Source organism: Myxocyprinus asiaticus, chromosome 8 (assembly GCF_019703515.2).
Source record: "Myxocyprinus asiaticus isolate MX2 ecotype Aquarium Trade chromosome 8, UBuf_Myxa_2, whole genome shotgun sequence".
Lineage (NCBI taxonomy): Eukaryota > Metazoa > Chordata > Actinopteri > Cypriniformes > Catostomidae > Myxocyprinus > Myxocyprinus asiaticus.
The window spans coordinates 19,582,327-19,595,914 of NC_059351.1; the positions used below are offsets into that span (position 1 = coordinate 19,582,327).

Sequence of the window (13,588 nt, forward strand, 5' to 3'; positions counted from 1 at the left end):
CGTACCTCGTGACACGGTTCAGTGCCTGCATTTCCTATAGGAACCCCTAGTGTCACTACATCGACACAACGTCGAGTGAGTGACAGACAGGGAACGTCTGGTTTACTGGTGTAACCCCTGTTCCCTAATGGAGGGAACAAGCTCAGCATAAATCTGAATGAGTGATGCACGCCATCTGCTTTTATACCCGTATGTCTGGGGTGGAGAGTGGCATGCAAATTCCACTCACCAATATTTTAAGCAAAGGCTCTCAAGATCGAACCCCTAGTGTCACTACATCGACACAACGTCTTGTTCCCTCCATCAGGGAACAGGGGTTACACCAGTAACCCAGATGTTTTCCTACCCAGTGAGCGGTCAGTCTTTGGTTAGGCTTGGGTTGATAATCTATAGTGTCATACTAAAAACCTTCTATACATGACCGCTGCCATAGTGTAATTGAGGTTTTGCAACGTGCTCGGTGAATAAGTACATACTGTACAGTACATGCCATCACACTTCAAATTCATCTTGTGAAAACAGGTCTTACCATTCACAAGCACAACAATGTCTCTGAAATCGATTTCTCCTCTGGCTTCCACACGCCCCTCACAGCGATACACCCCCTCATCTGCTTTACTCATTCTCAGGATCCAAAGGTTGTTGGTGGGAAGAACTTGCAGTCTGTCTTCATGAAGAGAGGGACAGAGACAAACAGCGATAGCAAAATGAAAATTAGATTTGAACATTTCCTGAAGAAAATGTGAGCAGCATTAGACAGACAGACAGACAGACAGACAGACAAATAGATAGATTTGAAGGAAAATCTGAAGTCACACTCTCAGATTCTTTGTATAGTTCACTAAACTAAAAGGCACAAGCACACAAGAGGATAAATCATTACACAAATGTTTAAAACTTTTGACAAAAATATAGTCCTGTGCTCAGTGACAAAGAAAAAGCAGAGGATTTAATCAATGAGACATTTTTTTTTTGTTAGTTTTTTGTTTTTTTGACAACAATAATAGGAAAATTTTATCATCAGTCCTCAAAACTCCTACTTTAATTTCAAGGGCAATTGCTAAATAAAACACATGGAGGATTACAGGCAGAGACTTATTTTTCACGGTTTTGTCATTGCTTGCTGATCAACACAATCCTTTCTCTTTTCTCTCTAATTAGAATAAAAATAATCAAAACCCAGCGAAATCTCCATTTTTTAATCTGCTCTCTCTGCTGGAGAGAGTAGATAGCTTGCCAAAATTATGCCTCTGAATTTCAATTAAAGGTTTGACACCAAAAAGGTACATTTAGTTCAAAATGCAGTTTTCATTCTGCAATCTGTGGTCCTTCAATTAATTCAAACACTGAATGTGGTTAGTATCCATATTGCAAAGTGCATTAGAATGTTTACAGAATTGGGATATTTACAGAGATCCCAAAAAGTATTTGTTTACTTAAGTCAGCCATAAGTGTTTAAATGTCATTACATTAGATAACATAATTTCAAACTAATTCTGATCAAGATTTTCTCAGAACTAACTTCACTTTTCAAATATATTTTTGCTCTATGACTTTATCAACTTTTAATCAATTTTCACAATATATGTTATATTCATTTTCAACACTATATCTATTGTTTGAAAAATAGACTTCTTTTTGTCAAATGTTTTGCTTAAAGGGGTCAGACAGTTCCTTCCTTTATTATTTTAATATGTTCCTTGAGGTTCACTTATAATATAAGTTTATAAATATAAGTTTTGTTTATAAATATAAGCTTTTTGCACAAAAAACAGTCATATATTTGTAAAACATAATAATTTTCCACCCTCATTCTGACCCTCTGTCATTAATGCACAGTTTTGGTGTTTCTTCTCCTTTAAGACTTGACAGTACACGCCCACTGTTCTGATTGGCTCTCTTGACTGACATGCTCTCTCTACTTGCCATCTCACTGTTCACCACTGCTGGGCGGGGCTACGGAAGTGATAAGGTAAAGTAGGCACTGCTGTGTTGTGGAGGCGGTCAGATGCAAATATCTACCACAATGTGATATCACAATGTGAAGGGAGTAGAAAACGAGTCTTTTTCTTTAGTGCTCAAATTTGAGGCTGCTGTATTTATGAAGCAAATACATTGTTCTAATTGAATTTAAAGTTTTTAGTCTTATGTAAGACATTTAAAATTACACGGTCAAGTTGAAGAGAGAAGGTTTCAAAGAGAATAATTTGCCATGAAAAAGTAAATTAAATATCTGGATCTCATATTTAAAATCGTCAATTTAAAAGAAGCATTATCAGTCACAAATAAAAAAGTTCAAAAAAGTACCATGGTATTGTGTTTTTTGAAAAATAAGAGTGATGACACCAGTTGAAAAAGAAAAGACATTTCAGATACGAAGCAAGTTTTCACGAAACTTCAATGAAAGATTACAAAGAAAAAATTCAAAAGTATGTAGTGTCAGTTTTTTTTTAACCCCTTTTCTCCCAATGTTGGAATGCCCAATTCCCACTACTTTAGTAGGTCCTCATGGTGGCGTGGTTACTCACCTCCATCCGGGTGGTGGAGGACGAATCTCAGTTGCCTCCGCTTCTGAGACCGTCAATCCGCGCATCTTATCACGTGGCTCGCTGTGCATGACGCCGCGGAGACTCCGCATGTGGAGACTCATGCTAAACTCCGCAATCCATGCACAACTCACCACGCGCCCCACTGAGAGTGAGAACCACTAATTGCGACCACGAGGAGGTTACCCCATGTGACTCTACCCTCCCTAGCAACCAGGCCAATTTGGTTGCTTAGGACACTTGGCTGGAGCCACTAAGCACACCCTGGATTCGAACTCGTGACTCCAGGGGTGGTAGTCAGCGTCAATACTCACCCCCCTCTAGTGTCATTTTTGATTCCATGTTGACTTTACGTGAACACTCTTTGAGTTCTTACTGGTTGGTTCAGATGTGATCTCTCTGTTCTTGTAGAACCAGGACACGGCAGGTACAGGTGAGCTGATAACATCACAGATGACTTCTGCATCCTCACCCTGACGAAACTCCTGAGGCGTCTTCACCTCGCGGAATGTTAGCTTCTCTGCGTGACCAAACAAACAGAACAAAATATATAACTCATGTGCTTATGTTTAGCTTCCTTACATTGTGTTTGACTGTTTTAGCAGTTAGTTTGGTTTTATAAAGTGGGAATCATTATTTTCTCCCAACCTCTCTGCATGCTTTGAATGTGATCAAATCCATTCTATTAGTATTCCACAAATGTAAACAGAATTTTCACATTTCTCTCTCTCAGTCTGGGCTGAAAAGATTTTATTATTCTGAATCTCATCATTTGGCTTCAGTTATGAGGTCAGGTCAGTCGTACTGGGTCTGGTTTTTACACAGTGACTATTACAACAATTTATTAATCATTTGTCCTCATTGATCCCATTGAAAAGACTTTTAATGCCACTGAGAGGACACAAGTCCAAATGGACATCACTGAGGGTTATTCAACTGAAAGACAAAGTCATATTGTGAGGATGCATGGCTAAATTTCACCAAAAAGAATTATGATGAGACTGATTTTCTCTATAATCTTTCAGAATGTCCTGGATTAGACTGAAATGCACTGGCATTGAGTCATGATTGCCGTAGACTCATCTCTAACACATGAATAGCACACATTGCCATAATTTCTAGAGAACTCTGTTAAATTGTACAAGTAATTTCAGGTGCACCCTCACTGACTGCATTCGTTTAGTTAGTGTAAAGTAACTTACGGTATATCTCTAATACCACTGTGGCCTCCTGTGTTTGTCCTTTGGCGTCCGCAGCCTGGCATCGGTATATCCCAGCATCCTCGATGATGGCGTTGTAGATTGTGAGTCTGGACCGCACTCCTTCTGTATGCACGACCACTCGCTGGTTCGAAATAATTCGCTCGCCTTGAGGGTTAAACCAGTTTATGCTAACTGGCTCGCCAATGGCTGAGGAAAACATAGAGCCAATACAGAGAATTAGTACTGTAAAGTGTAGTGAAAAGAACAAATTATTGGTGCATTACAGATGTGCGTCAACTTTAAAAAAAAAAAAAAATTTATGTAAAGACGTAAAATCTTGCTCAGCCTCGAAAAATGCTCTAAGCATGCATTCACGCGTCAATGGTTCCGAAACATGTCAGAGTGCAATCAAAGTCTTCCTAACAAATCAGTCCACTGGCAGCCATCCTTGGAATGCACTTGGGCAGCTATTTTCCATGTAAACAAACAGCATGCAAGAGCAGCTCCTATCTATTTGAATGGGGAAATTCCGAAATCTCCAGAATGGTTGGTCAAGATTTACGATCAAAGAACATATTTCAAATCGGCAGTAAAATCTGGTACAACACTGGTCTCATAAATTGTCCATCTTTATCTTTATTGTCCATTAGTGTAAACTTAGTCTTCTTCTATGGTCAGTTTTCTCTTTCAGGTTGAATACTGGCATGGCAGAGTAAACGTTTGAAGAAAAAAGTAAATCTCACTGAAAAAATTAGTTAGCGGTAATGTTTTTTTTATATTAAAAAAATATTTTTCTCGATAAGTCATTCGAAGGTTGATTCTCCCGAAAGGTTTAAACACTTTCAAAACATTGCTCTGTTTGTTTGAGCATCCTGACCAGCTCGACACAGTAACATTGACACAACCAATGGCATAGGCTTGGGGCGCAATTACCTGTTTGACGGACTAACGTTAGATAAGTGGGACATGTTTGGGAAAACCGAGGTTTGTTACTGCCACAGTAACGCAACAGCACACATTATGTATGTACGGGCGTTATGCGGCTATCTGTTGGCCAAGCATTTGCATCTGCCTTTGGAGAGGTCAGCTACCCAATTCGAGCCCAACCGGACCTGACAGGGTCAGGCCAGGTTTGGGTCAGTTTTTGAAGTATAACTTCAGGATGGGTTCAGCTTTGTAATTAATGAAAAAATATATTATTAAAAAAAAATAAAAAAATAAAAATGTAAGACAATTTTCAAAGTTTCATTTGTCGCACTGCATCTACCTTTTTTTTTTACAACAGGCAGGGGCGGATCTACCAGTGGATGAACCATCTGCCACCCCAGTATAAGTATACAAATATATAAAATATAAATGTAAGATGTTGACATTATGTAGGGGTTTATTCATTTCGAACTGCCTCAACTCTCACCGAATGCACAAATGACTATACAGACTGATTGCGTGATTGATTATAGTGGCAGCCAGTTACATGAAAGTATAATAGTGGTCAATTGCATGATAGGTTAAAGAAGTGGCCAATGGCATGATGGGTTACAGCAGCAGCCAATCGCATACTTGCTGATGCAGCGCATGTGCAGGGTTTGGCCACTCGCGGGTTTAGGTTTTTTGAGCTTATTTCCTCAACCGCAACAACAATATGACAATATGGACAAATACATGGAGAAAAAAGAAGAGATGAATTTCTCAGGGTTTTTTTTTTTTTTCAAGTCTTCACTGAATGATTATTCAATATATTGCCGTCAGTTGAGACATGTCCTCAGCACTTACTGAAAAAGCTTTCATCAGGTATGTGTATAATCCAGATGAAACATCTCCAGTTCTTGTGTAGGAGTTTCTATTTCATCTGATCTGTGTAGGTTTTAATTGGCGATCTGGTGCTGGAATGTGTTATTTTGAATTTTATGATAAATGTTCGTTGCGGCTATTATCAGTGTCGTTTAGTGTCAGCAGCTTTTTCTGCATCTCACGCTATTTTCCTGGAAATAGAAAAATAAATTATATGTCCCCCATTGTGATTGCCTTCTCGGTCGTATTGTTTGTGTGTATATAGAGCATGTGTTTTGTCTTTTTCTACCTCTCTTAATTGCTCTCAGGTGTGGGGTAACCAGGTGAGCTGATTGTTAATGGGGAGCACCGGGCACGCAGTGTGTTTCCTTCCTATATAAACTGAGTGTTCCATGGCTGGGTTGTGCGATGGGAGACGGGTGTTGGGAGATGGGTGATTGTGAGCTGTGCCATCTTGGTCACCGATGCTCTCGTGCAGATTCCCGCTGCTGGAGCAGAGAGTTTGTGGTTGTCACTGTCTGAACTTCGGAGTTAGCTGTTTTTTCAAATACAGAAAGGTCAATAAATGTGTCTGTGTTTCCACTACTCTCATCTCCCCGCATCTTTTATTGTATTTTATTTTTAATGTGTAACACCCATCCACTGATGTACACAGGCAATCTTCGTTTATTACAATAACATTTATATTTGGGTGAGTTTGAAACCAGAACCTCTAAAAACTAGACGCAAAAAGTAACCACTAGACCAATCAGTCATGTTCTTGAATAAATTGTTGATCTATGTGCTCATCTATTGACTTACAAAATTCCAAGACTGATAGTGGCAGATGTAGAGGTGAAATTATCATATTATGTTAAATATCTATTTGAGTGCTTGAATCTGTCATTAAAAATGACTGTTTATCAAAATAGGTGATGTAATAGAATATTTTATTGTGCATAAATTATTTAATAACATGATACATAATTCATATTCATGAGTTTTGCAGCACTGCCACCCAAAGTAGTTTTCCAAGAGTTTATTTTTATTTAGAACTAACTTTGTGTTAATGTTCCCTTTCAAATGGGTTATTCCAGCTGTACAAAGTTGATAGGCCTACAGGATTTTATTAGCAGAATAACACCGGATATGCATGCACTCTCCATCCACGGGTACACTTAAAACAATAAAACAATTTGGCCTGTATAAGCTGGTGAAGTTTATTCCAGATTGCCAGTTTTATGTCAAGCTAAGGAACATTTAGAATTTGTTGGTGTGTTTAATAGACAAAGTATTGGTGCTCTGGAGAATTGTTTTATTTTTTTATGTTGGCAAATCAGTAGCAAAATGGATACTATATGTGGTTCCTGAAGAAATGCAGTTGTATCGCAAATTCATGGATATTTATCATTTGATAGTGACTCCAATTAATGAACTAGTACTTGTTTCAATGAAGCTTGGTACCTTGATCCATAAGAACTACGCATGGGCGCTTGCTGTGGTGTTGCCACCCCTCATAGTCTGCACGCCACCTCCTTTCCACCCCATGAAAAAATTTCTAGATCCGCCCCTAACGACAGGTGTCTCAAAGATTCAATGTTTTGCAGAAGTTCAGGTGTCAAATAGTTGACTGATACATTGTTTTACATTATTCCATATTCTTCTGTACCAAGCAAAGTTTCAGGGCTTGATAAACAATATATCAATATTTTTTTTAACCTTTTTTTGTCTAGTGTGCCTCGTTAAAATGGCATGTTTACTTTTACTATACAGTTACGAATGTTGCCTATGATGCCTATGATGCTATGACTATTGCAACAATTTTACCTGCTTGGACAAATTATTAAGGGAGTGAGCGATATCAGGTTGGGTTTGGGCTTAAAATTTGAAAGTACCAGTCTGGTCGGGTCACACAGTTTCCACACAAGCTTGTAAACATAGTTGTTTATGTAATGCAAATGTTAAAACAAGTCATGCGCTATAATAAAAGTGTTTTGTTGTCATAAGATAGCATTGTGTGGGGAACGGGGCGAAATGTAAGTATTTATGAACTGATAATCTTTCATTTTACTCATGATTTGTATGAAAGGAAATAAAAGTAATTTGTTGATGTAGCACCTCTAGTGTTTATTTCACCAGGAATCTGTCACGGATCGTACCACGAGTCACATGACAATTATTTAGCAAAAATGTAGGTATAGTAACGTGATTCTATGAGACCAGGTTGCCTTTTTCTGGACAATCTAATAAGAATATGTGAAAAAAAGTGCATAGATTCTGTGTGGGCTGGGACATTGCAGGAGAAAATGTATTTGCTGACCACAGATGACTCCACACAAATACCTGAAGTTTGTGTATTAAAGTGCTGGAATATTGTGATGCCTTAAGTCTTTAGGACATTATTTATTGTGTGTATTTACTCCAGGCCCCTAACCCTTCAATGCATCTTAAATTTCCTTTCTGATCAATTTTTCTCAAAATATATATTGATATAGCTGTCGACTCGTTCTCTGGTTAGATGCAACACTGTATCTTATGTGTACTGGATCTTGGCCATTGAAAAAGTTAATCACTTTGCTGTCAAACGGTGTTCTAACAGGAGAAGTCAACAGGTGAGCAGTGCTAAAACGGATGCATTTCAAAACACTGCAAATAGTGTGACTAAAATGAATGTACAGTATCTGTCATAAATAAATAAACAAATACATCATAATATATAAAACAAAACTTCACAGGTGAAAACAGACAAATTCAGTTACGGTATGGAACAACATTTCTATATTGGTGAATCTGGAATTGCTGTGTTAATGGTTATTATCATACAAAGTTCAGCAGGGTTGAGTTTGTACCTGTGCAGGTGAAGAATTTGGATTCTCCGACACTTAATTCCACTTTATTGAGTGATATTGACACCTGAAGTGCAGCTGTGACAGAAAGAGAGAAAGAGGGAGTTATTCATTATATATAGTGCAGATTTTAAATGTAAAGAACATCAAACATTATATCTGTCCACTCAAACAGGAAGTGCGGATAAAGTGATTTCACAGTTTTGGTTTGGTCTGTCAAATCACTTTATGACACAGTCCTATAGGGTATCGCAAGCCCTTGGGACATTTAATCACGTGCATGATATGAATCATAGATTTATAATTTAATTTTGGCTAGTTAAAATTCTAATTCTTGAAATCTGCAGTGGAATTACTATAAGTGAAAAAGCACATTTTTATATCAGTAATTAAGTTTGCACTAGTAAAAATTGTAATTATTTAAATAAAAAATGACCATAAAATACCCATTCTTGATATCAAAATAGGAATTTTAAATCGTAAAAAATAATTATTGATTTCTGTAACTGCTTTTTTAATAGTATAATTTCACAACGATCTGTCATTCACTTATTAATTGTGCAATAAACAATTTTTTTTTAACTAGTTCAAATTACAAATACACATTTAAGCAATGTGCTTCTTACTAGTAAAAATGCAATTTTTTTTATTTTAAAATTACATTGTAACTAATGCAAATGTCCATTCCTGATCTTAACAATTAACAAATAAAATGCAAAAAAATTTATATCTGTAATTTAATTTTCTCTAGTGGCAATGTTCATTTCAAATATCTGTAATGTAACTGTTGAAAGAAAGCCTTTTTAAGATATCTTTAATTACCCTTCAATGTATTGATATGAGAAATCCATTTCCAGATATCTGAAATAGTAAAATATTGAAAAAATTTACATAAAAAGCAAAAACATTTCACTAGTTGTAATTCCATTGTTGATATTGGAATGGGCATTTGCACTAGTAACAATGTAATTATTGATTAAAAATTACTGTTTTAACTTTTTTTTATTAGTAAGAAGTGCAAGCTAATGTGTGTTTTTGGAATTTAAACTAGTAAAATTAATTAACAGATAATTGTGAAATTCTAATAGTAAAAATGCAGTTACAGATATAAAGAATTACATCTTTAACTAGTTGAAATTCCATTTTTAATATCAATAATGTGTATTTCCACAAGTAATGACATCAATTTTATATATCAAGAATTAACTTTTTTAATAGTGCAAAATTGAGTGACTACTGAATTGTAGATATCTATAATTCATATCCTGCACATGATTAAATGTCAAAAGGGCTTACGATATATAGGGCTGGGTAAAAAAGTTTCATTTGTTTGATCCAAACAACACGTAAAATCCCAAGATCTATCTTTTACTCTAAGCCTGTGTTCAGTGGCTGTGTGAAAATGTATTTGTAGAGCATGTTGCAGATGCCACTGCGTTTCGCTGAACAAACTCACTGAACTTACCAAATATATCGCTATTTATATTTGTAAGGATTTCGCCTTTACATGGTTGTTGAAAACAACAGCTTCAGGAACCTTTTAAATGCACTAGAATCAAGGTATATTCTACCAACACGAAAACATTTTAGTAAAGTTTATAATTGTAGAGAGTTTATAATTATGTAATAATATTACACATAGCTATAATAACACTATTACACGAGAAATGCAATTTAAAGTAAAGGGTCTCCTGTATAATTTACAGTATTAGTTGCGAGATAATTTCTTATAGCACATAAAAACTAAAATACTGTATACCAGAATGAATCAGAATCAAATCAAATCAAGAGCTTGTAAACTGGATTCAAATTTAATTGAGAAATCTGTATTGGTACCCATCCCTACAGTTCTTTGTGCCAAAATGCTCTATATACACAGATGAGTGCAAACAGAAGACAAATATGCCAGTAAGAAAATAACAATTACCAATGGATCTCTTTAATATCTCAGTTATTTCTCCAAGACAGCACTGAGATTAAATAGAGCGCGAATGGGGTCTTTTGCTGAAATCTCCTGCTTTGATGTTTCTCATGAGAAAAATCTGAACCAGAATCAGAATGAGCTTTATTGCCAAGTATGCTTACACATACAAGAATTCATCTTGGTGACAGAAGCTTCTAGTGCACAAACAATACAACAAGACAGAGATAATAATAATCATAAAAAAATAGAATAAAAATAAAAAGTATAAGAATATATATAGAAAATATAAGTATATATATATATAGGAATACACGATAAGACAAATATATATATATATATATGTACGTACGTATGTACAAATACAAATCTGTTATATACAGATGAAAGGAAGGTATGGCAAAAGAGGTAGGGTATGTTGGATAAATATAAATAGGCTAAGCTGTGTATTGCACATATTTACTGCTCAATGGGGCAGTTTTAACTGTTCATGAGATGGTTAGCCTGAGGAAAAAACGTTTCTTGTGCCTGACGGTTCTGGTGCCCAGTGCTCTATAGCACCGTCCAGAAGGCAACAGTTCAAAAAGGTAGTGGGCAGGGTGAGTGGGGTCCAGAGTGATTTTTCCAGCACTTTTCCTCACTCTCGAAGTGTACAGTTCTTGAAGGGAGGGCAGGGGGCAACCAATAATCCCCTCAGCAGTCCGAACTGTCCTTTGTAGTCTTCTGATGTCCGATTTAGTAGCTGAACCAAACCAGACAGTTAATGAAGTGCAGAGGACAGACTCAATGACTGCTGAGAGAACTGTATCAGCAGTACCTGTGGCAGGTTGAACTTCCTCAGCTTGCGTAGGAAGTACAACCTCTGCTGGGCCTTTTTCACAGTGGAGTCAATGTGGGTCACCCACTTCAGGTCCTGTGAGATGGTGGAGCCCAGGAACCTGAATGACTCCACTGCTGCCACAATGCTGTTCAGAATGGTGAGCGGGGTCAGTGCTGGGGTTTTCCTCCTATAGTCCACTATCATCTCCACTGTTTTGAGCGTGTTCAGCTCCAGGTTGTTTTGACTGCACCAGTGAGCCAGCTGTTCAACCTCCCTTCTGTATGCAGACTCATCGTTATCTTAGATGAGGCCGATGACAGTAGTGCCATCTGCAAACTTCAGGAGCTTGACAGAGGGGTCCTTGGCTGTGCAGTCGTTGGTATACAGCGAGAAGAGTAGTGGGGAGAGCACACATCCCTGGGGGGCACCAGTGCTGTTCGTACAGGTGCTGGAAGTGAATTTCCCCTCTCTCACAAGCTGCTGCCAGTCCGTCAGAAAGCTGGTGATCCAATGACAGGTAGACGTGGGAATAGAGAGTTGGTGTAACTTAGTCTGGAAAATAGCTGGGATGATGGTGTTGAAAGCTGAACTGAATTCCACAAAAAAGATCCTTGCTTATGTCCCTGGTCTGTCCAGATTTTGCAGGATATGATGTAATCCCATGTTTACTGCATCATCCACAGACCTGTTTGCTCGATAAGCAAATTGAAGGGGATCTAAAACAAAAAAGACCCCAGTAATCTCACATGTGTCTCCTCCATAGTTTCACAAGAGCTCTTAATGTTTCAAACTGTGCTAACATTTGCCAAGTTACCAAAGTCTGCAATCAAAAGTCAGAAATTTCAATCCTATAGATGACAGTAATGAAACGACAGCACAAGTCTTGCATGGTTGCTGTATAAATCTTTAACCTGTCACGCACAGGTCTGATGGATCTCTCTTAGGGATGTGGAGCAGGGGAACAGCCTGTCTTTTTATTGTTGCACTGTTGTCGTTCTTTTGTGAGCTAGCAGCGTGTCGCTCCAACTGTGCCACGTCTCTTCTCTTCAGACTCTGCTAACATGTCTGGCGAGACCATCTAATTTAGGAAGCCGTGGGCTGATTAATGACCAAAGTGAAGCACTGAACTCTGCAATTAAAGAGTCCGGCCACCTCATGATTTACTCTGATGGCTGCCACCTGAGGTGGAAAGGAAATGTCACCACAGCACACCTGTGTGTGTTTGGTAGCTTTAATGGAGGGAATAGTTCACCCCAAAATATAAATTCTGCCATTATTTTTCTACCCTTGTGTCACTCTAAAAAAAAAAAAAAAAAAAAAAAAAAAGGAAATGTATGACTTACTTTCTTCTGTGGAACACAAAAGGAGATGTTTAGCATAATTTAGTACTTTTTTGATACTTTCCCACACAATAATAAAAAAGAAATGAATTAAAACAAATTCTGATCATTTATGTAATTTTTCTAATAATTTATTACATAAATCAATCAAATTAAATTTAAAATTAAATTAATCAAATTATTTTCTATTTTTCTGATAATTTTTGGTCATTTTTCTAATAATGTATATACATAAATATAATTTAAATTAAATAATGTTCTATTTTCTGATCATTTTTATAATAATTTTAATTAATTAATTAATTTAATTTACATTAAATCAAAATAAAGAAATAATAGTTTTTTTCCTGACCATTTATCATTTTCTAATAATATAAATAAATCAATAAAATAAGATATTTTTTAATCATTTTTGTAACTTTTCTGATCATTTAAATAAATAAATATCATTAACCTAAAATTAAATAAATAATGTTGTCTGATGTTTTGTTGTATATTTTCTAATAATTTAAATAAATAAAAACGAACTTTCTTTTTTTTCTAATAATTGTTTCCTTTTTTCTAATACTAAAATAAATAAATAAAATGAATTTAAAAAAAAGCATTCCATTTTGTGTTCAACTGAAGACAGAAAGTCACACGAGTTTGGAACAAATGAGGGTGAGTAAATGATGACAGAATTTTCATGTTTGGGTGAACTATCCCTTTAAATGAAATATTCAGTGTTTACAAGACTAAAAGTAAATTAATGATTACAAAATGTAAAAGCACCAACATGCAGCTTGTTAATTCAAGTAATTGGATAAGACCATCGACTGTGCACACAGATGTTTGGCAGGTGTGAAAATTTATAAAAAATTATGCCCACGCAAAATGATAAAACACAAATCTGCGCAAACAATTAAACTCTTGGAAAGGTTAAAGATACATCATTTGCATAACAATTTCAATTGTTTCTAAAAACCTAAACGCAGCAGGGAAGAACAGACTCGCACAAACAATGGATATTAATAAAGACTTTACTTTGGATTAGGGATGGGTGAGCATGGTTGACTAGTTGTCCAATACAATCGATTAGTCCTTAGGGTGGTAGACTAACTAGCTATACTGTTTTCTTCTCAGAGAGTGTTTTAATGTTTTATG

General features: G+C 36.4%; 1 protein-coding gene across 2 annotated transcripts in view; it reads right to left on the reverse strand.

Moving 5' to 3' along the window:
• LOC127445340 (neural cell adhesion molecule 2-like) overlaps window positions 1-13,588 on the reverse strand; it is a 326,408-nt gene that overhangs the window by 59,702 nt on the left and 253,118 nt on the right. For both annotated transcript variants that reach the window (XM_051705349.1, XM_051705348.1), the window contains exons 2-5: window positions 8,368-8,442; window positions 3,749-3,955; window positions 2,923-3,066; window positions 530-667 (exon numbers count right to left, since the gene is read on the reverse strand). In XM_051705349.1, coding sequence (XP_051561309.1) covers window positions 530-667; window positions 2,923-3,066; window positions 3,749-3,955; window positions 8,368-8,442 — 564 coding nt within the window. The remainder of the gene's footprint in view (window positions 1-529; window positions 668-2,922; window positions 3,067-3,748; window positions 3,956-8,367; window positions 8,443-13,588) is intronic.